We start from the raw sequence: 25,967 nt of genomic DNA on the forward strand, positions 1-25,967 counted from the left end.
TATTTTGCAGTTACAAGCACTAAAAACACTGGGATAATGTGAAATGTACCGAATGTATGCGTAGATGCGACCGCACTGGCTGGTTTGTGAACACTGGTGCTGAGGCCACACATGGGACGCGTCCCAGATGAATCATGTAAGGCGAGTTTTTTATCGTGAGGCGAGGCAAAATTTTTGCATTCAAATGCTTCATATGGCGGATTTAACGTAACGTGATGCGTTCGTAAGGCGGGGTCCACTGTAGTGTTCCTTTTGAGTTCTTCATTCTTTCCATACCTAAGCAGCTGGAACTTATCACCATTGAACATCATGTTCTCCACTGCCCACAGGAAAACCCTGCTTATGTCTTCCTGTAATTTTTCAGTTTCCTGTACAGTAGTGACTCTCATGCTTATTTTAGTTTCATCTGCAAATGATGATACAAAAGTGTGATGGGTGTTTTTATCTATGTCTGCTATGAGGATGAGAAACAGCAGAGGCGCTAGGACAGTACCTTGGGGCACTGCGATTTTGACCTCGCTGATGCTGAATCTTGCTCTGTTAACTATGTACTTCTTTTTGTGCTGTGTGTGTTAGGAACCCAAAAATCCGTCTGTCTACCTTCCCCATAATGCCCATGGCCCTCATTTAGTGCTCTATCACTCCATGATCGCATTTGTCAAAATCTGTGTAAATCACATCTGCGTTTTGGTCATCTTCCAATGCCTCCGTAATTCTGTCATAATGGTTCAGCAGCTGTGACAGGCATGATCATCCTGCTCTAAAACCATGCTGGTATGATATATGATAATTTGTGTAAGTGTATTTATGTATACCTGTACCTAAATAAACTTAATAATTTGAAACTGTAAGTGATGATGTACGAAAAACAGAGAGAAAGAGTCTTGTTTGCCGTAAAATGCAATAAATAATTTTTCTTCATTAAATTTATAAACCCTATTATTTCAAAACCCATACTTTTCAAAACCATACTGTGCAAGGTATTGCAATACTGTGTATTTGTTGTTGTGTCAACATGTTTTGTAAATGTACAGATGACATTATTAGTATAGGTGTAGTTACATGCAATACCCATGTCTTATGGGACATGCAAGTTTCTGGAAAAAATTAGAGAACCTCAATAAAAAGTACAAAATAATAAATATAAACAAGAGGAGCAAGCGGCAGTTGCTGATATTGCAACCAGCAGATCATTGACCTTGAACTTCATTCTTTTATATCTTTGTAAGTACTGCTGGGAAAATGTTTTCCTTTTATTTCTTTACCACCAGGAAAATGAACTCTTTTAATCTATTAGATTTTTTAACCCTTTAACTGTCTAGAACTCCAAAATTAACCCTTTCAGGGTTTCGGCCGTACTAGTACGGCTTACGCGCCAGGGTTTTTGAAATATTAGTACGCCTAAATTCTTGCGCCCTCAAATCTAGTGAGAGAAAGTTGGTAGGCCTACATATGAAAGAATGGGTCTATGTGGTCAGTGTGCGTGGTATAAAAAAAAATCCTGCAGCACACAGTGCATAATGAGGAAAAAAAACTCCGACTTTTGTTTTAATTAAAATGCCGAATTTGTGGTCTATTTTCTTATATTATTTATGGTTGTATTCTCATTTTCTTGGTCTCATTTGATAGAAATAGATGTGATTTTGATTGGTTTTATTATGAAAAGAACCTTGAAATGGAGCTTAAAGTAGGGGAAATGTTTGATTTTTGCCGATTTTCAAAAGTAAACAAATGATGTCATTGTCCAATAACTGTCCAAGTAGCCATTCTAATATGAAGTCATGAATGGGTTGACATTATTTATGCAATTATTACAATATAGCAGTAGTCTGCATAACAGTAAATCTTCTATTTTTTGTTTGAATAAAAGTTCAAAATAGAAAGCAAGAGTAATATTGGAGGGGCCTGGAGATGTGACTGATGAACAAAGAAAATGTTATTTTAGGGCCAGGAATGTCTGCATTGTTCATTCTGGACCCTATTTTGAGATTGTCATATTTTTTAATTTTCGTGAAATTGGCCAAATTGCTAGTTTCTGACCACATTATTGGGTAGTTGAAATCAGTAAATGGGCAATTTCTTGTACTCAATTGATAGAAAAAATGGAGTTCTAAAGAAATAGCTATGAGTTTGGTCGACTGGAACAATGGAATTTGCTGAAAATAGGGCTCAAAATGGGAAAAATCGCCAATTTGTAAATATCGCCTAGGTCACTAACTTTGCGAGAGCATAATTCCGTCAGTTTTTCATCAAATTTCATTCTTTTGGTGTCATTACAATCGGAAAAAAATTCTCTATCATTTCATAAACAAAAATATTTTTTTTTCGGAAATTTTGCGACACCAGGAGACACCTCAGTATTTGGGGTTGCGACAGTCAAGGGGTTAAATGTCGTAGTAGGTGGGGTGGCCAGGTGGGCTACCATACCTCCCACATGATTTTCTATGAATAAATACTTTTCACCTCTCACCCTACATTAAGACCATTAAGACTACAAATATTTTAAGGTAAGTAATGAGTGTACTGTATATGCATTTTATCACTCAAGGACACTTTAAGCATCTTAGTACAGGAAGGCCCCGCTTTACGGCGTTTCACTTTACGGCGTTCCGCTAATACGGACATTTCAAATTATGACCAAAACTCACTATACGGCTCCCCCCACCTGACTTTCTAATACGGTCACCGTGCCCCACCCTGTTTGTTTACATTCTCCATGAGCTCAGTAAGCACTAAGTCTCTCCATTTTGTCTGGAAACTCCAAAATTTCAAATGTTTTTAAAAGTTATTTCATATTTTATATATACTCTGATAATTATACTTATGTATACCTGTACCTAAATAAACTTACATACATCGAGTCATTTAAATGTCGTATATTACGTTAATATACACATTTTCATTAATCCATCCATGATATTTTTTTCAAAATTATATAATAAACACGATGCATAACATATAAATAAGATAAATACACCCCACAGTAGAATAAATAAACAAATGTGAGATGTCGTAGCAGACGACTTGCACAAGTGGTGATAATAACAATACTGAGTCTCATTAAATGTCGTATATTACGGTAATATACACATTTTCATTAATCCATCCATGATATTTTTTTCAAAATCATATAATAAACACGATGCATAACATATAAATAAGATAAATACACCCCACAGTAGAATAAATAAACAAATGTGAGATGTCGTAGCAGACGACTTGCACAAGTGGTGATAATAACAATACCGAGTCTCATTAAATGTCGTATATTACGGTAATATACACATTTTCATTAATCCATCCATGATATTTTTTTCAAAATTATATAATAAACACGATACATAACATAAAAAGATGATAAATACACCCCACAATAGAATAAATAAACATAAATATAAGATGTGGGAGCCACATAACTTGTACAAGTGACGCCAAGAATAACATTTTCTCTAATCTAACATAAGAGTAAATGTGTTACTGGGGGTAACTGTAGAAAATTATTCCTTTCGTATGTATGTAAGTAAGTTTATTCAGGTATACACAAATACAGTTACATAGATTATCATACATAACAACATACGTGTAGAGAACCTAGGATAACCCAAAAAAGTCAGTGTGACTTATTTCCATTGCCTTCACTCAGAGCTTCATTTCTTCTCAAAATGATGTTACATGAGAATGGGAGTGTTCTTCTTTATTAATTCTACCGTATCAATGTAGAGACAACCTGTACACAATGTAACTTGTACACAAACCAGACGTGTACACTTCGTTTGTTTACAAAACTTACCTTCGCCTGGTTTGTTTACATAACTGCGCCTGCCCCCTCTCATGTATTCATTCTTTCTCTCTCTCATTTATTCGTTTTATCTCATTTACTTACTCCTGACCCTACATTAAGACTACAAATATTTTAAGGTAAGTAATGAGTGAACTGTATATACATTTTATCGCTCTGGGATGCTTAAATATCATAGAATAGTATGTGTGGGTGGGGTGGCCTGGTGAGGCTATTACAATACATACCACACTTGATTTCTTACAATAAATACTACTTGTCTCACCCTAGATTAAGACTATAAATATTTTAAGGTAAGTAATGAGTGCACTATGTGTGTATTGTACCTTTTTATTGTTTTTTGATGCCTGGTTCTATTGCTAACTTAATATATGTTAGTGTAAACTTGTTATCTAGTGTTTGTATGCATTTATAAGTGGAAAAAAAGGGTGTTCCACTTTACGGCGATTTCCGCTTTACGGCGGTAGCCTGGAACCTAACCCGCCGTATAAGTGGGGCCTTCCTGTATATTATGTGTGGGTGGGGTGGCCAGGAGGGCTACCATACCTGCCCACACCTGACTTTTTTTATTTTTTTTTTATTAACACACTGGCCGATTCTCACCAACGCAGGGTGGCCCGAAAAAGAAAAACTTTCACCATCATTCACTCCATCACTGTCTTGCCAGAAGGGTGCTTTACACTACAGATTTTAAACTGCAACATTAACACCCCTCCTTCAGAGTGCAGGCACTGTACTTCCCATCTCCAGGACTCAAGTCCAGCCTGCCAGTTTCCCTGAATCCCTTCATAAATGTTACTTTGCTCACACTCCAACAGCACGTCAAGTATTAAAAACCATTTGTCTCCATTCACTCCTATCAAACACGCTCACGCATGCTCGCTGGAAGTCCAAGCCCCTCGCACACAAAACCTCCTTTACCCCCTCGCACACAAAACCTCCTTTACCCCCTCGCACACAAAACCTCCTTTACCCCCTCGCACACAAAACCTCCTTTACCCCCTCCCTCCAACCTTTCCTAGGCCGACCCCTATCCCGCCTTCCTTCCACTACAGACTGATACACTCTTGAAGTCATTCTGTTTCGCTCCATTCTCTCTACATGTCCGAACCACCTCAACAACCCTTCCTCAGCCCTCTGGACAACAGTTTTGGTAATCCCGCACCTCCTCCTAACTTCCAAACTACGAATTCTCTGCATTATATTCACACCACACATTGCCCTCAGACATGACATCTCCACTGCCTCCAGCCTTCTCCTCGCTGCAACATTCATCACCCATGCTTCACACCCATATAAGAGTGTTGGTAAAACTATACTCTCATACATTCCCCTCTTTGCCTGCAAGGACAAAGTTCTTTGTCTCCACAGACTCCTAAGTGCACCACTCACCCTTTTCCCCTCATCAATTCTATGATTCACCTCATCCTTCATAGACCCATCCGCTGACACGTCCACTCCCAAATATCTGAATACATTCACCTCCTCCATACTCTCTCCCTCCAATCTGATATCCAATCTTTCATCACCTAATATTTTTGTTATCCTCATAACCTTACTCTTTCCTGTATTCACTTTTAATTTTCTTCTTTTGCACACCCTACCAAATTCATCCACCAATTTCTGCAACTTCTCTTCAGAATCTCCCAAGAGCACAGTGTCATCAGCAAAGAGCAACTGTGACAACTCCCACTTTATGTGTGATTCCTTATCTTTTAACTCCACGCCTCTTGTCAAGACCCTCGCATTTATTTCTCTTACAACCCCATCTATAAATATATTAAACAACCACGGTGACATCACACATCCCTGTCTAAGGCCCACTTTAACTGGGAAATAATTTCCCTCTTTCCTATGTACTCTAACTTGAGCCTCACTATCCTCATAACTCTTCACTGCTTTCAGTAACCTACCTCCTAAACCATACACCTGCAACATCTGCCACATTGCCCCCCTATCCACCCTGTCATACACCTTTTCCAATTCCATAAATGCCACAAAGACCTCTTTAGCCTTATCTAAATACTGTTCACTTATATGTTTCACTGTAAACACCTGGTCCACACACCCCCTACCTTTCCTAAAGCCTCCTTGTTCATCTGCTATCCTATTCTCAGTCTTACTTTTAATTCTTTCAATAATAACTCTACCATACACTTTACCAGGTATACTCAACAGACTTAGCCCCCTATAATTTTTGCACTTGCTTTTGTCCCCTTTGCCTTTATACAAAGGAACTATGCATGCTCTCTGCCAATCCCTAGGTACCTTACACTCTTCCATACATTTATTAAATAATTGCACCAACCACTCCAAAATTATATCCCCACCTGCTTTTAACATTTCTATCTTTATCCCATCAATCCCGGCTGCCTTACCCCCTTTCATTTTACCTACTGCCTCACGAACTTCCCCCACACTCACAACTGGCTCTTCCTCACTCCTACAAGATGTTATTCCTCCTTGCCCTATACACGAAATCACAGCTTCCCTATCTTCATCAACATTTAACAATTCCTCAAAATATTCCCTCCATCTTCCCAATACCTCTAATTCTCCATTTAATAACTCTCCTCTCCTATTTTTAACTGACAAATTCATTTGTTCTCTAGGCTTCCTTAACTTGTTAATCTCACTCCAAAACTTTTTCTTATTTTCAACAAAATTTGTTGATAACATCTCACCCACTCTCTCATTTGCTCTCTTTTTACATTGCTTCAGCACTCTCTTAACCTCTCTCTTTTTCTCCATATACTCTTCCCTCCTTGCATCACTTCTACTTTGTAAAAACTTCTCATATGCTAACTTTTTCTCCCTTACTATTCTCTTTACATCATCATTCCACCAATCGCTCCTCTTCCCTCCCGCACCCACTTTCCTGTAACCACAAACTTCTGCTGAACACTCTAACACTACATTTTTAAACCTACCCCATACCTCTTCGACCCCATTGCCTATGCTCTCATTAGCCCATCTATCCTCCAATAGCTGTTTATATCTTTCCCTAGCTGCCTCCTCTTTTAGTTTATAAACCTTCACCTCTCTCTTCCCTGATGCTTCTATTCTCCTTGTATCCCATCTACCTTTTACTCTCAGTGTAGCTACAACTAGAAAGTGATCTGATATATCTGTGGCCCCTCTATAAACATGTACATCCTGAAGTCTACTCAACAGTCTTTTATCTACCAATACATAATCCAACAAACTACTGTCATTTCGCCCTACATCATATCTTGTATACTTATTTATCCTCTTTTTCTTAAAATATGTATTACCTATAACTAAACCCCTTTCTATACAAAGTTCAATCAAAGGGCTCCCATTATCATTTACACCTGGCACCCCAAACTTACCTACCACACCCTCTCTAAAAGTTTCTCCTACTTTAGCATTCAGGTCCCCTACCACAATTACTCCCACTTTATGTGTGATTCTTTATCTTTTAACTCCACTCCTCTTGCCAAGACCCTTGCATTTTACAACCCCATCTATAAATATATTAAACAACCATGGTGATATCACACATCCTTGTCTAAGGCCTACTTTTACTGGGAAATAATCTCCCTCTTTCCTACATACTCTAACTTGAGCCTCACTATCCTCGTAAAAACTCTTCACTGCTTTCAGTAACCTACCTCCTATACCATACACCTGCAACATCTGCCACATTGCCTCCCTATCCACCCTGTCATACGCCTTTTCCAAATCCACACCTGACTTCTTACAGTAAATACTACTCGCCTTTTGCCCTACATTAAGACTACAAATATTTTGAGGTAAATAATGAGTGTACTGTGCATGTGTTTTACTCTTTATTGTTATTTAATGCCTAGTTCTACTGCTGACTTAATATATGTTACTGTAGACTTCTTATCTGGCATTTATGTGCATTTATAAGTGGAAAAAATGGCGTTCTGCTTTCCGGCGATGTCTACTTTGTGGCTGTAGCCTGGAACCTAACCTGCTGTGTAAGTGGGGCCTTACTGTACTTCCAATCCTGAAACCAATCAAAATAATCTTTAATTCTGTAGTATAACTTCTCCAAGGGAGGTTCCTTGATGATGGTGAGGGGCTCTTGAACCAGGGAAATGGATCTATGCTCCAGTTCCCTGAATTCAGCCTAAATGCCTTCCATCCCTCCTCTCCCCTCCCCAGGCCCTGTATAATCCCTGTGGGTTTAGCACTTCCCCATGATTATAATAATTATTCTGTAGTATATGTTCAGTTCTATCAAACGATATCAAGAAACAGCCAGTAAAGCCATTAAAACCATCCAAGAAAATGCTTCAAGATCACTATTTTAAACCATAAACATGGTCACAGTACAGCCTCTCCTCACTGACCGATGTACTCATTTACCGACAACTCGGACTTATGACGGGCTCTCAGACCAGTATACATACTAAATAATGTATATTAGAGTTGATTTCCTCAATTCTGTTTATTATAATATACAGTACACTACTGTATGAACATTTAACCCTTAAACGGTCCAAACGTATATATACGTTCACGTGCGTAGCGCCCCAAACGTATATATACGTTTTCTTTGTCATTCTTTCAACATTGCCATGATAAGCCTGAGTCACCTAGACATGAGAAGATGGGTGTGCGCACTCACTGTGCACAATATTAAAATAATTGGGGATGCCTGGGTACCATATGCTCTTTTTTCCTTTTAAAAAAGATGATTTTTTTTTTCTCAAAAAATTTGGGGCGCTACGCGCGTGAACGTATATATACGTTTGGACCATTTAAGGGTTAAAAGCATACTAAAAATGTTATAAATGGTGCAAAGTTGTTATTAAAGTAATAACAAAGATAATTGTTACAAACCCTCTACCATTACAAAATGTATAGTATGCTCGTCGTTTAGTGACAATTTCATTTACTGATGTGGTCTTAGGAACGGAGCTCTGTTGTTAACCCGTAAACGGTCCAAACGTATATATATGTTTTTTTCAACATTTGAAGGTATGTAAAAAGTAGATCTTTTTGTTTTTTTTACATTTGAAAATGTGTAAAAAAACTTTGTCTACTTTTTTTTTGTTATATTTGAAAATATATAAAAAAAAAGTAGATCTACTTTTGTAGCACTACGCATGTGAACGTAGATCTGCTTGGACCGTTTACGGGTTAAGTGAGGAGAGGCTGTATTGTTTTTCCTATCATGCACTGGGCGAGGCAGGATTTTTTTTATACTGTGCACACTCGCCATACAGATCTATTCTCTCATATTTAGGCCAGAATTTACCACTCACAGCTTTCCTGAGTGAGCTGAGCTCATGATGAACTACATGAGGGACCCTTGCCTCAGTGACATACTAGTTCAATTTGACGGCCACTGCAAGAGTAAAATTTGGAAATTGAGAGCAGTTTTAATTTTGGGGGTCTGGACAATGAAAAGGTTAAGGGACAGTGTTTAGTAAAGAAGCATTGAATTTTAAGAAGGAAAATTTCTACATGACTATTGTTCAGTTCTCTGGCAATAAATATTTCTTATTGCCATTATAAGATTCTTCACTGATACCTCGTTGTGGAGCCTGAATGATATTTAATATTGTAAGTTGGTAATTTTGTTACTTTGTTAGCTAGGAAGCATGTGGACCCTGGTTTAGTCTTTAGTTTTGATCATAATATTAATAGGTAGTATGTGAAATGTTCACTTGTATTGTCAGTGATTACGTACTTTGTAACAACAGCAGCAACAATAATAATAATAGTTTATCACAAAATATAACTGTCTTTGAAACAAAAGTTTAGCAATAGGTTAAAAATATTGCTGAAACTTTAAATTGCAGCTCTGCTAATCTGTGGTTCTTTTGTTTCGCAGCTCATCCTTTCACCAGAAGAATTACAGATATCAGCAGTGATATAAAAGCTGTTGTAAGTGGCAGAAGTAGTGGAGATATATAACTTCAGCAGTGTGGGTGGCGTGCAGAGGCAGTCATTCCCAAAGCTTTGAAGTTGGTCAGTCTTTTAGCCTAAAGTAGAATCATAAGGCATCATTCCCTTCTGACATTTTTTCTTCTGATGTTCACATAAATGCAGCACTGAGCCTTATGGTATAATAATTTTTTTATAAGTATATATATATTTTTTTTTCAACAAGTCGGCCATCTCCCACCGAGGCAGGGTGACCCAAAAAGAAAATCCCCAAAAAGAAAACACTTTCATCATCATTCAACACTTTCACCTCACACATGATCACTGTTTTTGCAGAGGTGCCCAGAATACAACAGTTTGGAAGTATATGCGTATAAAAATACACAATATATCCCTCCAAACTGCCAATATCTCAAGCCCCTCCTTTAGAGTGCAGACATTGTACTTCCCATTTCAAGGACTCAAGTCCAGTTATATAAAATAACCGGTTTCCCTGAATCCCTTCATTAAATATTACCCTGCTCACACTCCAACAGCTCGTCAGGTCCCAAATACCATTTGTCTCCATTCACTCCTATCTAACACGCTCATGCACGCTTGCTGGAACTCCAAACCCCTCACCCACAACACCTCCTTTACCCCCTCCCTCCAACCTTTTCGAGGACGACCCCTATAATAAAAAGCCAGACTTAAGCCATATTAAAATGCACACAGGAGAGAAACCATATAAGTGTTCAGAGTTTCTAAAGGCCTTTTCACATAAATCAAGTCTTAATAAACATGAGAGGATTCATACAGGAGACAAACCCTATCAGTGCTCAGAGTGTCTTAAGGGATTTTCACAAAAGGCACATTTAGACACCCACTTAAGTGTTCATGCAGGTGGCAAACCATATCAGTGTTCAGAGTGCCTAAAGGCTTTTTCACGAAAATCAAATCTAATAACTCACCGGCGAGTTCATACTGGTGACAAACCATTTCAGTGTTCAGAGTGCCTAAAAGCCTTTTCAAATAAATCAAGTCTCACTAAACATGAGAGGATTCATACAGGTGACAAACCATTTCAATGTTCGGTGTGCCTAAAAGCTTTTTCAAATAAATCTGGCCTCGCTAAACATAAGAGAATTCATACAGGTGACAAACCACATCAGTGTTCAGAATGCCTAAAGTCTTTTTTACATAAATCAAGTCTCAATAATCATGAGAGCATTCATACAGGACATAAACCATTTCAATGTTCAGAGTGCTTAAAGGCCTTTTCAAGTAAATCAGGTCTTAGTAAACATGAAAGAGTTCATACTGGTGACAAACCATATCACTGTTCAGAATGTTTGAAGGGCTTTTCACAAAAATCAAGTCTAATAGATCACCTACGAGTTCATACAGGTGACAAACCATATCACTGTTCAGAATGTCTAAGGTGCTTTTCACGAAACTCGAGTTTAATACATCACCGGAGAGTTCATACTGGTGACAAACCATATCAGTGTTCAGATTGTCTTAAGGGCTTTTCACAAAAATCAAGTTTAATACATCATCTAAGAGTTCATACAGGAGAGAAACCATTTCAATGTTCAGTGTGCCTAAAGGCCTTCTCACAAAAATCACAATTAAGCACCCATATGAGAGTTCATACAGGTGACAAACCGTACCAGTGTTCAGAGTGCTTTAAGGCCTTTTCTGATAAATCAAGTCGAAATAAACATGAGATGGCTCATAAAGGGGAAAAACCACATCAGTGTTCAGAGTGTCTAAAAGCCTTTTCAGTAAAATCCTATCTAATAGACCATTTGAAAGTTCATACACATGATAAACCATATCAGTGTTCAGTGTGTCCAAAAGCCTTTAAACATAAATCAAATTTAAGTAAACATGAGAGAGTTCATACAGGTGACAAACCATACCAGTGTTCAGAGTGCCTAAAGGTTTTTTCCTACAAATCAAGTCTAAATAAACACAAGATAGCTCATAAAGGTGAAAAACCACATCAGTGTTAGTGTCTAAAAGCGTTTTCAGTAAAATCAGATCTGATAGATCATTTGAGAATTTTTAAAGGCAACAGACTATATCAGTGTTCAGTATGCATAAAGGCCTTTTCAAATAAATCGAATCTGAATAAACCACATCAATGTTCATAGTGTCTAAAAGGCCTTTTTAAGAAAAATAGTCTAATAGATCGCCCGAGAGTGCATGTACTAAACAAACCATATCTTCTCAGAGTTCATTAAGATCTTTTCCCTCAAATTGAGTCTAATACAGCACCTGAGAATTCATACAGGAGACAAGTAAACTACATCAGTGTAGAAGCCATATTAATGTTTAATGTCTCAAGATTTTAAAAGTATATCTTTAACATAACTGTAAAAATGTAATTAAATTTTTATTCCAAACAAGTATGCAGTTTTTATAAAAATGGGTGACATTTATTTCATACATTATGGAAAGCCTAGGATATACAAATAATTTTGGGAAGATGAAGCCTAGTACTTAAAAGTTCTTGACTGTATAGTCCTCTTCAAGGGGAGTTCCTTGCCTTGGTGAAGAGGCTCTTCATGTAAGGAACTGGAATTTTTTATCTTTTCCTCTGACCAAGCCTAACTACCCTTCCCCCACTCCTTTCCTCATCTCTTCCCCCTCTTTCTTTCCTACTTTGGTGGATCTCCCCTCCGAAATTCTAGCTCCTAGATTGGGGAAAGGGTGTTGTTGTTTGTCCCATTCTGTTGAGGCCCTTGGTGGTGGTGGTGTTTGCTGTGGAATCTGGATCATGTAGATGGGCTGATCCACCCTTCAGGGCCCAGGAGGGCGGCTTTTGATGACCTTTAGGTGGCGGGTGTACCTCTAGAGGCTGCCTGTCAGTTCCAGGAAGTGGTGGCATAAGGGGATTATGCCTTGCGGCGGATTTCTGACCGCTCTCTTTTTTGTCCGACGTGCCTTTTTGGATATGAGGTTGCTCTCCTGTATCATTGGTTTACTGGTGTGAAGGGTAGAATAGGGAATGTGTTCCATGCTGCATCTGCACTACTGACCGTGCCGAGGGTCCACTTGGGCACAGATGGGAGATGTACGATCCCTTTCATTTCTCCTGAAAGTTATCCCTCTATGTTCCTCCCCGTCCATTTTTTATAGAAAAAATAAGAATAAACCTATCATGATGACCCATGTCCATGAACTTCCTCCTCCCAGACTCTGTGGCATCCCCTATTGATCCTGGTTTGCCATTGGACCATTCTTTGTACCTCTCTTCCAACCCAGTACCTTCTCTGTGTAAAATTTCCTTGCCCACCTCTGGTACTGTGGTTCAGATAGACCATTTTGACACCTCTGACATTTATGCTTTTTTGGCTATGATTCTGGCTTCTTCCCCTACAATGCATCGATTTTGGGGTTATTCACTCAACTCAGGATGGTTGACCTCTGGTGCTCTGTTCAAATGACCTTAACAAATTCTTTGTGCTCCAACCAACTTTTGCTGACCATCTGCCTGACCACAGCATCAACAAGGCACTCCTTTTACCATATTGGGCAAAACATTTCCTTCCATGTCCTTAAAAGTGGCTCACATATTGTAACAGAACAAAATGCTAAACAAGCACAAAATCTTTCACTTCTTATTGATATTGGGATATACCAGTTACGATTTGTAAGCACATCTCCCTTTATTCTTGCTGTGGAACTATTATCCTTCCACATACAATCATGCAATGTGACCTCCTCACAAGTAATGTAGACATTATGGAGCAACTTGAGCTTCAGAATCTTCTGATTGTACAAGTAAACACTTACATACTTCCTGCCCGTGGGCGAAGGGGCTGTTCATGCAATTTTGCGATGTTAACTTTTGACAGCTGTGAATTGCCACCTTCTGTTTACATAGGACAGTGTTTACAAGTGTGGGAGGTGATCCCTACAACACAACAATGTAGAAATTGCTGACACTTTGGCCACATGGTAAAATATTGCAGGTCAGTAGCAGAATGCTTTATGTGGTTCAGTTGACCATAGCAGTCTATCCTGCAACCACCCTCCTACAAAACTTCAAAGAGGCACATCTTGCCTATTCTCGCCATTGCCTGGTATTCTTAAGAGGAAAGGATATCCTTTCTCTTAACGAGAAAGGGTTTCTCTCACACCATGGCAGTTTCTCATCTTTACCTCTTAGGGAGACTCCCATGGCTCTTATTCCAGGGTCAGTAGACAGACCTAGAGCTTGATGGTACCTGCTTCCACAATCACCTCTGTAACCCTTCCTTCCACAGTCACCTCTGTGTCCAACCCATTTTGTAGTCCTCATCTCAGACTCCAACCTCATTGTTTCTTACTGTCCCTACTTCTTTATCTTCCCATTCACAAATTTCTATGTATGTTCCTCCTCCTGTCTAAATCAGCTCCAAGTACCCCCTCTTCTCAAAAGTCAAAACCTTCATTTCAGTCCAAATCTCCTTCAACCCATCATTACATCGGGCACAACTGTCTTACTCATGGGTATCTCATGGAGAGGCACCCTATTCCACTCTGTGAGAATTGTCTGGTTCCAATTTTGGTTTGCCATATTCTATTAGATTGTCCTGCCTTTCAGTGAGCACACAGAATTTATCTCCAACAGCATCACTGCTTTTACACCCTATTTTATCTTCCTGCCTTGCTGACAGCCCCACCTTTGACACAGACCTCCTATTTTACTTTTTGACAGCAACTGATTTATAACACAAACTTTGATAATTCTTCTTTTAGCACTCCTAACAACCTTTTCTATCTCCACCTCTTATTATCCTCTCCACCCTTGCTATACTATGATCCTGCAACATCCCCTGCACTGCAGTGCTATATGACCCTAGTGGGGGTTTAGCATTTTTTTTGTTATAATAATAATTAACTAAAGAATTTATTGAACAGTATATGTCAGTCCTCACAAGTAACTGTACTATTCTAATAGATTTACTGAAATGAGAGAGATAAAAAAGGACCTGGAAAACACACTCAGATCCTGGGCACCCACAAACTGAACAAAGCTAGAGATATTGTTCTAACTAAACCAAATAAATGACAACTCCAGGCTATTGATACAGCTAACAGGATAAATGACTTCTTTTCATCCACAGGATCAAGTTTTGCCAGTAAAATTCCAGGCACTGGTACCCAAGTGAGTGATTACTTGTATGTACTTGTATGTACTTCCCAACATCCCTTCATCTTGCACCAACAGAGCCCACTAAAGTCACCATGATTATTAATTCACTTAAAAGTAAATCAGGAAATGTAGTTCATGTCCCACCATTATCATGCAAACGAGCGGCTTGTGTCTTCTCACCCACCATTATCTTAATTTTTAATGAATCACTAGAAACCAGCATTTTCTTGACATACTCAAGATAGCAAGGGTTACACCAATACACAAAGGTGAAGACAAAAGATGTAAACTCTAGGTCAATATCAAACTTGCCTTTACTATCCAAAATCATTAAGAAACTCATACACAAGAGATTATACTCCTTTATAACATCAGAAAACATTCTCAGCCCCTGCCAGTTTGGCTTCGGGAGAAACAAAAACACAAATGATGCAATTATAAAAATGCCATTACCTGCTTTACACAGCACTTGAAAAAAGTGAATATCTACTAGGACTTTATTGACCAAAGGAAAGCTTTTCATACAGTAGACCACAGCATCCGACTTCACAAACTTGATTATTATGGAATAAGAGGCCGTGCACTTGCATAAAGTCTTATAGACAGTACATCTCTATTAAGGATACAACCTCCTCAGCAAGACCTCTGGACATTGGCGTTCTGCTTTCCAGCGATGTCTGCTTTCCGGCAGTAGCCTGGAACCTAACCTGCCATGTAAGTGGGGCCCTAATGTATATTTTTAAATATTTATACAGTACATAGTGTGCTGTATATTGTAATAAACAGAATACAGGGAAGCCTCCTTGGCCCCCTCCTTGTCTTTTTATACATCAACAACCTTTCAAATGTATTGCAACAATGTAGACATAACTTTCGTCATCTCCCACCCTAGTCTTTCCTTGCTCAACGTTATTGTTAATGAAGAGATTGTAAAAATATCAAACTGGATGACGACCAATAAACTTACACTTAGCATTGACAAAAACCTATACGTACGTATTATGCTTGGAAGCAGAGTAAGCAATGTCCAAATGAACATTATGATTAAAAATACAGTGGACCCCCGCCTTACGATATTAATCTGTTCATGAGAGCTCATTGTAAGACGAAATTATCGTTTGGCGAATTAATTTTCCCCATAAGAAATAATGGAAATCAAATTAATCCATGCAAGGCTCCACAAAGTATGAAAAAAAAAAAAAATTTGCCACATGAAATATTAATTTTAATACACACTAACTTAAGAAGACATGCACTAAGAATACAATACATGACACCTTTATTGAAGATCTGGTGATGATTGATGGGATGGGAGGAGGGGAGTGTGGAAGTTATTGTTTAGAAGAGGAATCCCCTTCCATTAGGACTTGAGGTATCAAGTCCTTTTCCGGGGCTACTTCCCTTCTTCTTTTAATGTCACTAGGACCAGCTTGAGAGTCACTGGACCTATGTCACACAACATATCTGTCCATAGAGGCCTGTACCTCCCGTTCCTTTAAGACTTTTCTAAAATGGGCCATAACATTGTCATTGTAATAGTCACTAGCACGGCTTGCAGTAGCTGTGTGAGGGTGATTTTCATCCGCAAAGGTTTGCAGTTCAACCCACTTTGCACACATTTCCTTAATCTTTGAAGTAGGCAACTTCCTCAGTTTCTCTCTCCCCTCCTCTGAAGCAGTTTCCTCAGGTCTGGCCTCTTGCTGTTGAAGATGATCTTGCAGCTCTTCAGTGGTTAGCTCTTCATTGTCCTCCTCCACCAACTCTTCCACATCCTCCCCACTAACCTCCAACTCCAAGGACTTCCCCAATGCCACAATGGATTCCACAACTGGCACACGCTTCTCAGGGTTAGCCTCAAACCCTTCAAAATCTCTTTCTTCTACACATTGTGGCCACAGTTTCTTCCAAGCAGAGTTCAAGGTCCTCTTAGTCACTCCCTCCCAAGCCTTACCTATAAGGTTTACACAACTGGAGTATACTTGGAGAGAGTTCCGGGGGTCAACGCCCCCGCGGCCTGGTCTGTGACCAGGCCTCCTGGTGGATCAGAGCCTGATCAACCAGGCTGTTACTGCTGGCTGCACGCAAACCAACATACGAGCCACAGCCCAGCTGGTCAGGAACCGACTTTAGGTGCTTGTCCAGTGCCAGCTTGAAGACTGCCAGGGGTCTGTTGGTAATCCCCCTTATGTATGCTGGGAGGCAGTTGAACAGTCTCGGGCCCCTGACACTTATTGTATGGTCTCTTAACGTGCTAGTGACACCCCTGCTTTTCATTGGGGGGATGTTGCATCGTCTGCCAAGTCTTTTGCTTTCGTAGTGAGTGATTTTCGTGTGCAAGTTCGGTACTAGTCCCTCTAGGATTTTCCAGGTGTATATAATCATGTATCTCTCCCACCTGCATTCCAGGGAATACAGGTTTAGGAACCTCAAGTGCTCCCAGTAATTGAGGTGTTTTATCTCCGTTATGAGCGCCGTGAAGGTTCTCTGTACATTTTCTAGGTCAGCAATTTCACCTGCCTTGAAAGGTGCTGTTAGTGTGCAGCAATATTCCAGCCTAGATAGAACAAGTGACCTGAAGAGTGTCATCATGGGCTTGGCCTCCCTAGTTTTGAAGGTTCTTATTATCCATCCTGTCATTTTTCTAGCAGATGCGATTGATACAGTGTTATGGTCCTTGAAGGTGAGATCCTCCGACATGATCACTCCCAGGTCTTTGATGTTGGTGTTTCGCTCTATTTTGTGGCCAGAATTTGTTTTGTACTCTGATGAAGATTTAATTTCGTCGTGTTTACCATATCTGAGTAATTGAAATTTCTCATCGTTGAACTTCATATTGTTTTCTGCAGCCCACTGAAAGATTTGGTTGATGTCCGCCTGGAGCCTTGCAGTGTCTGCAATGGAAGACACTGTCATGCAGATTCAGGTGTCATCTGCAAAGGAAGACACGGTGCTGTGGCTGACATCCTTGTCTATGTTGGAGATGAGGAGGAACAAGATGGGAGCGAGTACTGTGCCTTGTGGAACAGAGCTTTTCACCGTAGCTGCCTCGGACTTTACTCAGTTGACGACTACTCTCTGTGTTCTGTTAGTGAGGAAATTATAGATCCATCGACTGACTTTTCCTGTTATTCCTTTAGTACGCATTTTGTGCACTATTACGCCATGGTCACACTTGTCTAAGGCCTTTGCAAAGTTTGTATATATTACATCTGCATTCTTTTTGTCTTCTAGTGCATCTAGGACCTTGTCGTAGTGATCCAATAGTTGAGACAGACAGGAGCGACCTGTTCTAAACCCATGTTGCCCTGGGTTGTGTAACTGATGGGTTTCTAGATGGGTGGTGATCTTGCTTCTTAGGAACCTTTCAAAGATTTTTATGATATGGGATGTTAGTGCTATTAGTCTGTAGTTCTTTGCTGTTGCCTTACTGCCCCCTTTGTGGAGTGGAGCTATGTCTGTTGTTTTTAGTAACTGTGGGACGACCCCCGTGTCCATGCTCTGTCTACATAGGATGGAAAAGGCTTGTGATAGGGGCTTCTTGCAGTTCTTGATGAACACGGAGTTCCATGAGTCTGGCCCTGGGGCAGAGTGCATGGGCATGTCATTTATCGCCTGTTCGAAGTCACTTGGCGTCAGGATAACATCGGATAGGCTTGTGTTAACCAAATTCTGTGGCTCTCTCATAAAAAATTCATTTTGATCTTCGACTCTCAGTCTGGTTAGCAGCTTGCTAAAAACTGAGTCATATTGGGACTTAAGTAGCTCACTCATTTCCTTGCTGTCATCTGTGTAGGACCCATCTTGTTTAAGTAGGGGCCCAATACTGGACGTTGTTCTCGACTTTTATTTGGCATAGGAGAAGAAATACTTTGGGTTTCTTTCGATTTCATTTATGTCTTTTAGTTCTTCCCGCGATTCCTGACTCCTATAAGATTCCTTTAGCTTAAATTCGATGCTTGCTATTTCTCTGACCAGTGTCTCCCTATGCATTTCAGATGTATTGACCTGTTTAAGCCGCTCTGTTATTCTTTTCCGTCGCCTGTAAAGGGAGCGCCTGTCTCTTTCTATTTTACATCTACTCCTCCTTTTTCTTAGAGGAATAAGCCTTGTGCATACATCGAGTGCCACCAAGTTAATCTGTTCTAGGCATAAGTTGGGGTCTGTGTTGCTTAGTATGTCTTCCCAGCTTATATCAGTTAGGACTTGGTTTACTTGGTCCCACTTTATGTTTTTGTTATTGAAGTTGAATTTGGTGAATGCTCCCTCGTGACTAATCTCATTATGTCGGTCTGGGGCTCCACGCATACATGTCTGAACCTCAATTATGTTGTGATCTGAGTATATTGTTTTTGATATGGCGACATTTCTTATCAGATCATCATTGTTAGTGAAGATGAGGTCTAGTGTATTCTCCAGTCTAGTAGGCTCTATTATTTGTTGGTTTAAATTGAATTTTGTGCAGAGATTTAAAAGCTCGTGTGAGTTTTCATCAGATCTGCCTCCTGGTGTTATTACTGCAACAATATTATTTGCTATATTCCTCCATTTTAGGTGCCTTAAGTTGAAATCCCCCAGGAGCAAGATGTTGGGTGCAGGAGCTGGAAGATTTTCCAGTGGTCAATTTTTAACAGCTGTTCCTGGAATTGCTGGGATGATCTTTCCAAAACTCTCTTAGAATCAATCGAGTGTCTGAGGTCACTTCAAAGCACTTTTGAAACATAGCTTTCGTGTAGAGTTTTTTGAAGTTTGAAATGACCTGCTGGTCCATGGGCTGCAGGAGAGGAGTGGTATTAGGAGGCAAAAACTTGACCTTAATGAAGCTCAAGTCCCTAGAAAGTCGCTCTGCCAAGTCTGAAGGATGACCAGGAACATTGTCTAATACCAGGAGGCACTTCAGGTCCAATTTTTTTTCCATTAGGTAATTTTTCACAGTGGGGGCAAATGCATGGTGTAACCAGTCATAGAAGAAGTCCCTAGTGACCCATGCCTTAGTGTTTGCCCTCCACATCACACACAAATTAGCCTTGACCACATTGTTTTGCCTGAACACTCTGGGAGCTTCAGAGTGATACACCAATAAAGGCTTCACTTTGCAATCACCACTAGCATTAGCACACATCAGAAGAGTAAGCCTGTCTTTCATAGGCTTATGTCCTGGAAGTGCCTTTTCCTCCTGAGTAATGTAGGTACTGCTTGGCATTTTCTTCCAAAACAGGCGTTTTGTCGCAATTAAACACTTGTTCAGGTTTCAGTTCTTCACTGTCTGTGTACTCCTTGAATTCCTTCACATATTTTTCAGCCGCTTTTTGGTCCGAACTGGCAGCCTCACCATGCCTTATCACACTATGTATGCCACTACGATTCTTAAATCAAACCAACCTTTGCTGGCTTTAAATTCACTCACATCACCACTAGTTGCAGGCATTTTTCTAATTAAATCCTCATGCAACTTCCTAGCCTTTTCAAATATGATCGCTTGAGAGATGCTATCTCCTGCTATCTGTCTTTCGTTTATCCACACCAATAACAGTCTCTCAACATCTTCGAGTACTTGCGATCTCTGTTTCGAAAACAAACTTGCACCTTTTGCAAGAACAGCTTCCTTGATTGCCGTTTTGTTGGCCACGATAGTAGCGATGGTTGATTGGGGTTTGGTATACAACCTGGCCAGCTCTGAGACACGCACTCCACTTTCGTACTTAGCAATTATCTCTTTCTTCATTTTCATGGTAATTTTCACCCTTTTTCCCACATGGTTGGCACTAGAAGCTTTCTTGGGTCCCCTGGTGACTTATTTTGCAGGTACAATCACTAAAAACACTGTGATAATATGAAATGTACCTAATGTATGCGTGGATGCGACCGCACTGGCTGGCTTGTAAACACTGGCATGCACGTGGCAGCTGAGGCCACGCTTGGGACGCGTCCCAGACGAATCGCATGAGGCGAGGCAAAATTTTTGTGTTAAAATGTATCATATGGCGGATTTAACGTAACACGATGCCATTGTAAAGCGGGGGTCCACTGTACTCTTATTGCTAAACATGAATGAAAATTTTTAGGTCTGCACCTTGACAGTAATTTGAAACTCAACACGCATATCCAAGACACAACAAAAAAAGTATCCAAAACAGTTGGCATTCTCCCAAAGATATGTTATTATGTACCATAAACAACACTACTTACATTATATACTATTCACTGATCTACCCTGGAGGCCTGGTCACAGACCGGGCCGCGGGGGCGTTGACCCCTGGAACTCTCTCCAGGTAAACTCCAGGTACCCATACTTCACCTATGCAATTTGTGCCTTATGATCCACAACAGCAATTCACCTAAAACCAGTAATAACCCAACAAAAAGCTGCAATATGAATGATCACCCAATCCACTGTTAGACAACCCCCTCCCCACTAAACCTCGTCGTTATACAAAACATTCACTCTGACTATTGTGCATCCTACATTTACAGAAATTCTAATAATAGTCCTTTGATTACAATAATATTGAACAATAAAATGGTATAAAATACCGACAGGTTGTTAGGTAAGACACATATCCAACAGTTAGGTATCTTTATTTCGAAACGTTTCGCCTACACAGTAGGCTTCTTCAGTCGAGTACAGAAAAGTTGATAGAAGCAGAAGAGACTTGAAGACAATGTAATCAGTCCGTCACCCTTGAAGTTTTGAGGTGGTCAGCCCCTCAGTCTGGAGAAGAGTATTGTTCCATAGCCTGGAACAATACTCTTACCTAACAATAATAATATTAATAATGTAATAAGGTTGGTAGAATTACCGACAATATGTAAAGTAAAAGGACACAAGTGCAACTAATGTGACATTTATTGTGGCAACGTTTCGCTCTCCAGGAGCTTTATCAAGCCATTACAAACAATACATGGACACAGAGGGTATATAAAGGCTCAGAGTGAGGTGTAATACTAGTGAGGTACCATTTCGATGTTCACTAGTGGTAGTAGTAGTAGTGGTAGTGACAAAAGTAATACAATATGGTAGAGCAATTAATTCGTACATGAGTAAAAGGATATGAAAGCTATTACTTGGGTAACATAAAAATAGGTTGGACAAATATAGAGTGGAATGAGGCAGCTTGTTTCAGTGTTCACTCTCTGTGCTTTGTGTAGTATAACAGGAGAGACTATGTGATGGCAGGGTTTACTGTTTTCAGAAGGATTCTTGCTAAGACTTCGGAGATGGTGAAGCTGCCGTTGTTTTGTTTAATTGTATTCGAAACAGCGATCAGTGCTGATTCGAGGCACTTGCGTCTGCGGAAATTAGTTTCTTTGATCACTAATTGGGCGTCTCTGAATTTCATGAGATGATTGGTGGAATTTCGGTGTTGTACACAGGCGTTGTTCAAGTTATCGTTCCTACATGCGTAAATGTGTTCATTGAGGCGGGTGTCGAGGTTTCTTGCTGTTTCACCTACGTAAATCTTGTCACAGCCTCCACAGGGTATAGTGTAAACTCCTGCATTGACTGGTTCATGGTGCTTGGATTTTGTCCTGGTTAGATCCTTTATTGAAGTGCTAGAAGCGATGGCGACTCTGGTGTTAGCTTGTGAAAGTACTTTTGAGACGTTCAGTGCAACCTGGCTGTTGGGAAGAATTATAACTTTGCTGGGAGTGGTGTTGATTCGTGGAGAATTTATGATCTGAAGAGCTCTTTTCTTGCAGTCTTTGATGAAAAAAGAAGGAAAATGTAACTCAGTGAATGGTGAATGTATGTATACTCCTCGTCAAGAAACTCAGGACTTCAAATTCGGTATGCTCTTAGGAAAAACCCGATGATGATGCCTCTTTTGGTCTTGGTATCTTGACTGGAATAGAAGTGTGTGAGATCATTTTTATTGGTGGGTTTCCGATAAACTTAGGTTGTTGTCTACTTTGTGAATGAGGACGTCGAGGAAAGGTAGCTTGTCATTGGACTCTTCTTCTAGTGTAAACTGGATCGCCGGTTCAACTGCGTTGAGCCTTGCCTGAAGATCCCGTACATCAAAACGTTTTGGAGTTATTACGAGGACATCGTCCACGTAACGTAACCAAGTGACGCTTGAAGGGATGATGTTGGCGAAGTGTTCGGACTCTAGGTGTTCCATGTATAAGTTGGCTAGGACGGCACTTATGGGGGACCCCATTCCCATGCCGTAGGTTTGTTTGTAGAGCTTGTTATTGAAAGAAAAACAGTTGAAATTAACACAGAGTTCATTTAAGTCAACAAAATCTCCGGGAGGTAGAGGAAGATTAAGGTCCTGATTGACTTTACGTCGTAGAACCTCGATGGCTTTTTTGGTAGGTACTTTTGTGATAATAATCCTGACCTAAAGCACTCTCTTGATATTTGCAACAGGAACCACTGACATAATACTAGGCAAAGTCTCTTCAAATTCAGTGTACATAGCTATATATTTGTGTTGATGTAATACACAGACTAAGAAATTTATTTCTTCTGGTTTGCCTTTTTCCTATACTGCCTAGTTGAGTTTGGTGATTTACTTATGATCAGGTGCAAGAGGACCTTCAGACTACCATCTGTGTTTGTAATAGGCTTCAAAATTTTAACACTGATGTATTCCATGAAAAAGATTATTTATGTACAAATTTGAAATTTTAATAAAATTGTATAAAAATTTAGAATTGTTTAATTAAAAGCTATTAATGTAAAATACCTTCTCTGATGGGCTTTAAACATTCAGTGTTCATGTGATTATTAAAAGAAAAATTGCCTGTGTATTATGTAAATGTGAAATTGTGTATTTTATTATCTAAACTGCTCTCCCTCTAATAGCTAGAATATACTTTTTGTGGTTGACTTCGAACACTTAAGCTATGGTGTAGTGTATTAACAGGAAGTATTTTTGCACTGAATCTCTACTTTGTACACACCAATTTCCTAATTTTATATTTTTTTTATCAATTTGTGCTTATCAAAATGTCATATTATTACAGTATTGTTAATATTATTTTTTTGAGATTATGGAGCCTGTAAATGCTGTTCATCTTTAAGCCAGAACCAGCACATTGCAAGCTACAGTTTTTTCATCTTCCACTAACTGGCCCGGTGGCCTGGTGGCTAAAGCTCCCGCTTCACACACGGAGGGCCCGGGTTCGATTCCCGGCGGGTGGAAACATTTCGACACGTTTCCTTACACCTGTTGTCCTGTTCACCTAGCAGCAAATAGGTACCTGGGTGTTAGTCGACTGGTGTGGGTCGCATCCTGGGGGACAAGATTAAGGACCACAATGGAAATAAGTTAGACAGTCCTCGATGACGCACTGACTTTCTTGGGTTATCCTGGGTGGCTAACCCTCCGGGGTTAAAAATCCGAACGAAATCTTATCTTATCTTATCTAACTCCTCCAAGGCTCATGTTTATTGCTTCATAATGCCTTATCAGACCAGCTTCAGATTTTCAGCCCTTGTCGATATTAATAGGTGATGGATCGTGGAGCCTCTGCTCCACGAGCCATCACTTATTAATAGTCCATTCCCGAGAGTGGTTTCTGTGAGATAACTTGAGAGAGCCTCCTCTGATGGGATTCAAAAAAATTTCACCACTTGTGTAACCTAAGTCAAAGAATGTTGGCAATGTTAATAGGTGTTATTCTATCAGTTTTGATCTTGTAATCGTATATTTTCATTTTATGTTGCATTATTTTGCCTTCATGCTTTGAGGGACTGATTCTCAATATCCTTGGATCTAATCAGAATGCCTTCCATTCCACAGGTGTTATACGATCCCTACTGGGCTTGCATTTTTCCATAATTTAAATAAAACAATTCTGAATGGCATAAATCTTCAATAGCTGATTCATCACATAAAACACATAAAGCTGTGAATGTTTGCAATTTGTTGAATTTTATGTAATAACTGAAGACATATTTTCTTCTTATTCTTTTTAGTATTTATTACAGGAAAAGGGGTTACTAGCCCATTGTTCCCGGCATTTTAGTTGACTTTTACAACACGCATGGCTTACGGAGGAAAGATTCTTATTCCGCTTCCCCATGGATATAAAAGTTAAAGTAATAAGACCATGAACTATTAAGATAAAATCAAAGAAAACTCAGATGAGTGTGTATAAATAAACATGTACATGTATGTGTAGTGTGACCTAAGTGTAAGTAGAAGTAGCAAGACGTACCTGTAATCTTGCATATTTATGAGACAGACAAAAGACACCAGCAATCCTACCATCATGTAAAACAATTACAGGTTTTCGTTTCACACTCCCTGGGCAGTTGCTGTCTACCAACCTACTACCTCTTAGCAGTTTGGAGGGATATGTTGTGTATCTTTATACGTATATGCTTCTAAACTGTTGTGTTCTGAGTACCTCTGCAAAAACAATAATTATGTGTGAGTGAGGTGAAAGTGCTGAATGATGATGAAAGTATTTTCTTTTTGGGGATTTTCTTTCTTTTTGGGTCACCCTGCCTCGGTGGGAGATAGCCGACTTGTTAAAAAAAAAAAAAAACTGAAGACATCTTGTTGGCTTTACACTTATAGTGCTGATGTGTTTTTCTCGGAAAGGTTCACCTTAATTTTAAGTTGTGGAAATTTGAATATGTCAGTTTTATTAATGAAACTGGTTTCTGTGAAATAATTAGAGAATTTCTCTTCTAATAAGTACATCACATTGTTTGACTTTATTGAGTTATCTTAGATTAAATCTACATAATGAACTTTTATCTGCTTATAACACATAATAAGTTTAGAAAAAATAATTAATCATTTAATTACCTTAAACAGTGGTCACTATTATTTAAAAAGGAAGTTAGGATTGACTTTAGGCAGAGTTGGTCCCAAATCACCTTTTTTTTCTATAGATGAAACTGAAAAAAAGACATACTGGCTTTCATGTGATAATTTCTGATGCCTTATTCATTTACCCTCACCATTCATAGCTGATAACTTGATAGCTCAAATTATATGAGGCTTCAAACCTAATTTGCTGGTATTTTATAGGAAATTTGGTCGTCTGAGATAACAAGAGTAAGCCTCTTCAGTTGGATTTCAATACTAGTGTTTCTTAGCAGATGATTTGAATTACTTTTGGCCTATATATGTCTTAATTTGCTGTTTTTAATGAAATTGGTATAGTTTCCAAGTGATAACTTATATCTTTTGT

General features: G+C 39.4%; 1 protein-coding gene across 1 annotated transcript; it reads left to right on the plus strand.

Annotated features, from left to right (window-relative positions):
- The first annotated feature begins 1,023 nt into the window (after window positions 1-1,023).
- LOC138851584 (zinc finger protein 84-like) lies at window positions 1,024-12,090 on the plus strand. The gene is made up of 2 exons (XM_070080834.1): window positions 1,024-1,224; window positions 9,633-12,090. The coding sequence occupies exon 2, from the start codon at window positions 10,390-10,392 to the stop codon at window positions 11,680-11,682; it is 1,293 nt and encodes a 430-aa protein (XP_069936935.1). The 5' UTR covers window positions 1,024-1,224; window positions 9,633-10,389; the 3' UTR covers window positions 11,683-12,090.
- Window positions 12,091-25,967: the final 13,877 nt, after the last annotated feature.

This window comes from Cherax quadricarinatus, unplaced genomic scaffold (genome assembly GCF_038502225.1).
Source record: "Cherax quadricarinatus isolate ZL_2023a unplaced genomic scaffold, ASM3850222v1 Contig1093, whole genome shotgun sequence".
Taxonomy (NCBI): domain Eukaryota; kingdom Metazoa; phylum Arthropoda; class Malacostraca; order Decapoda; family Parastacidae; genus Cherax; species Cherax quadricarinatus.

Coding starts and splice junctions, on each gene's coding strand:
- LOC138851584 (XM_070080834.1), top strand. CDS start 10,390: ATGCACACAGGAGAGAAACCATATAAGTGTTCAGAGTTTCTAAAGGCC.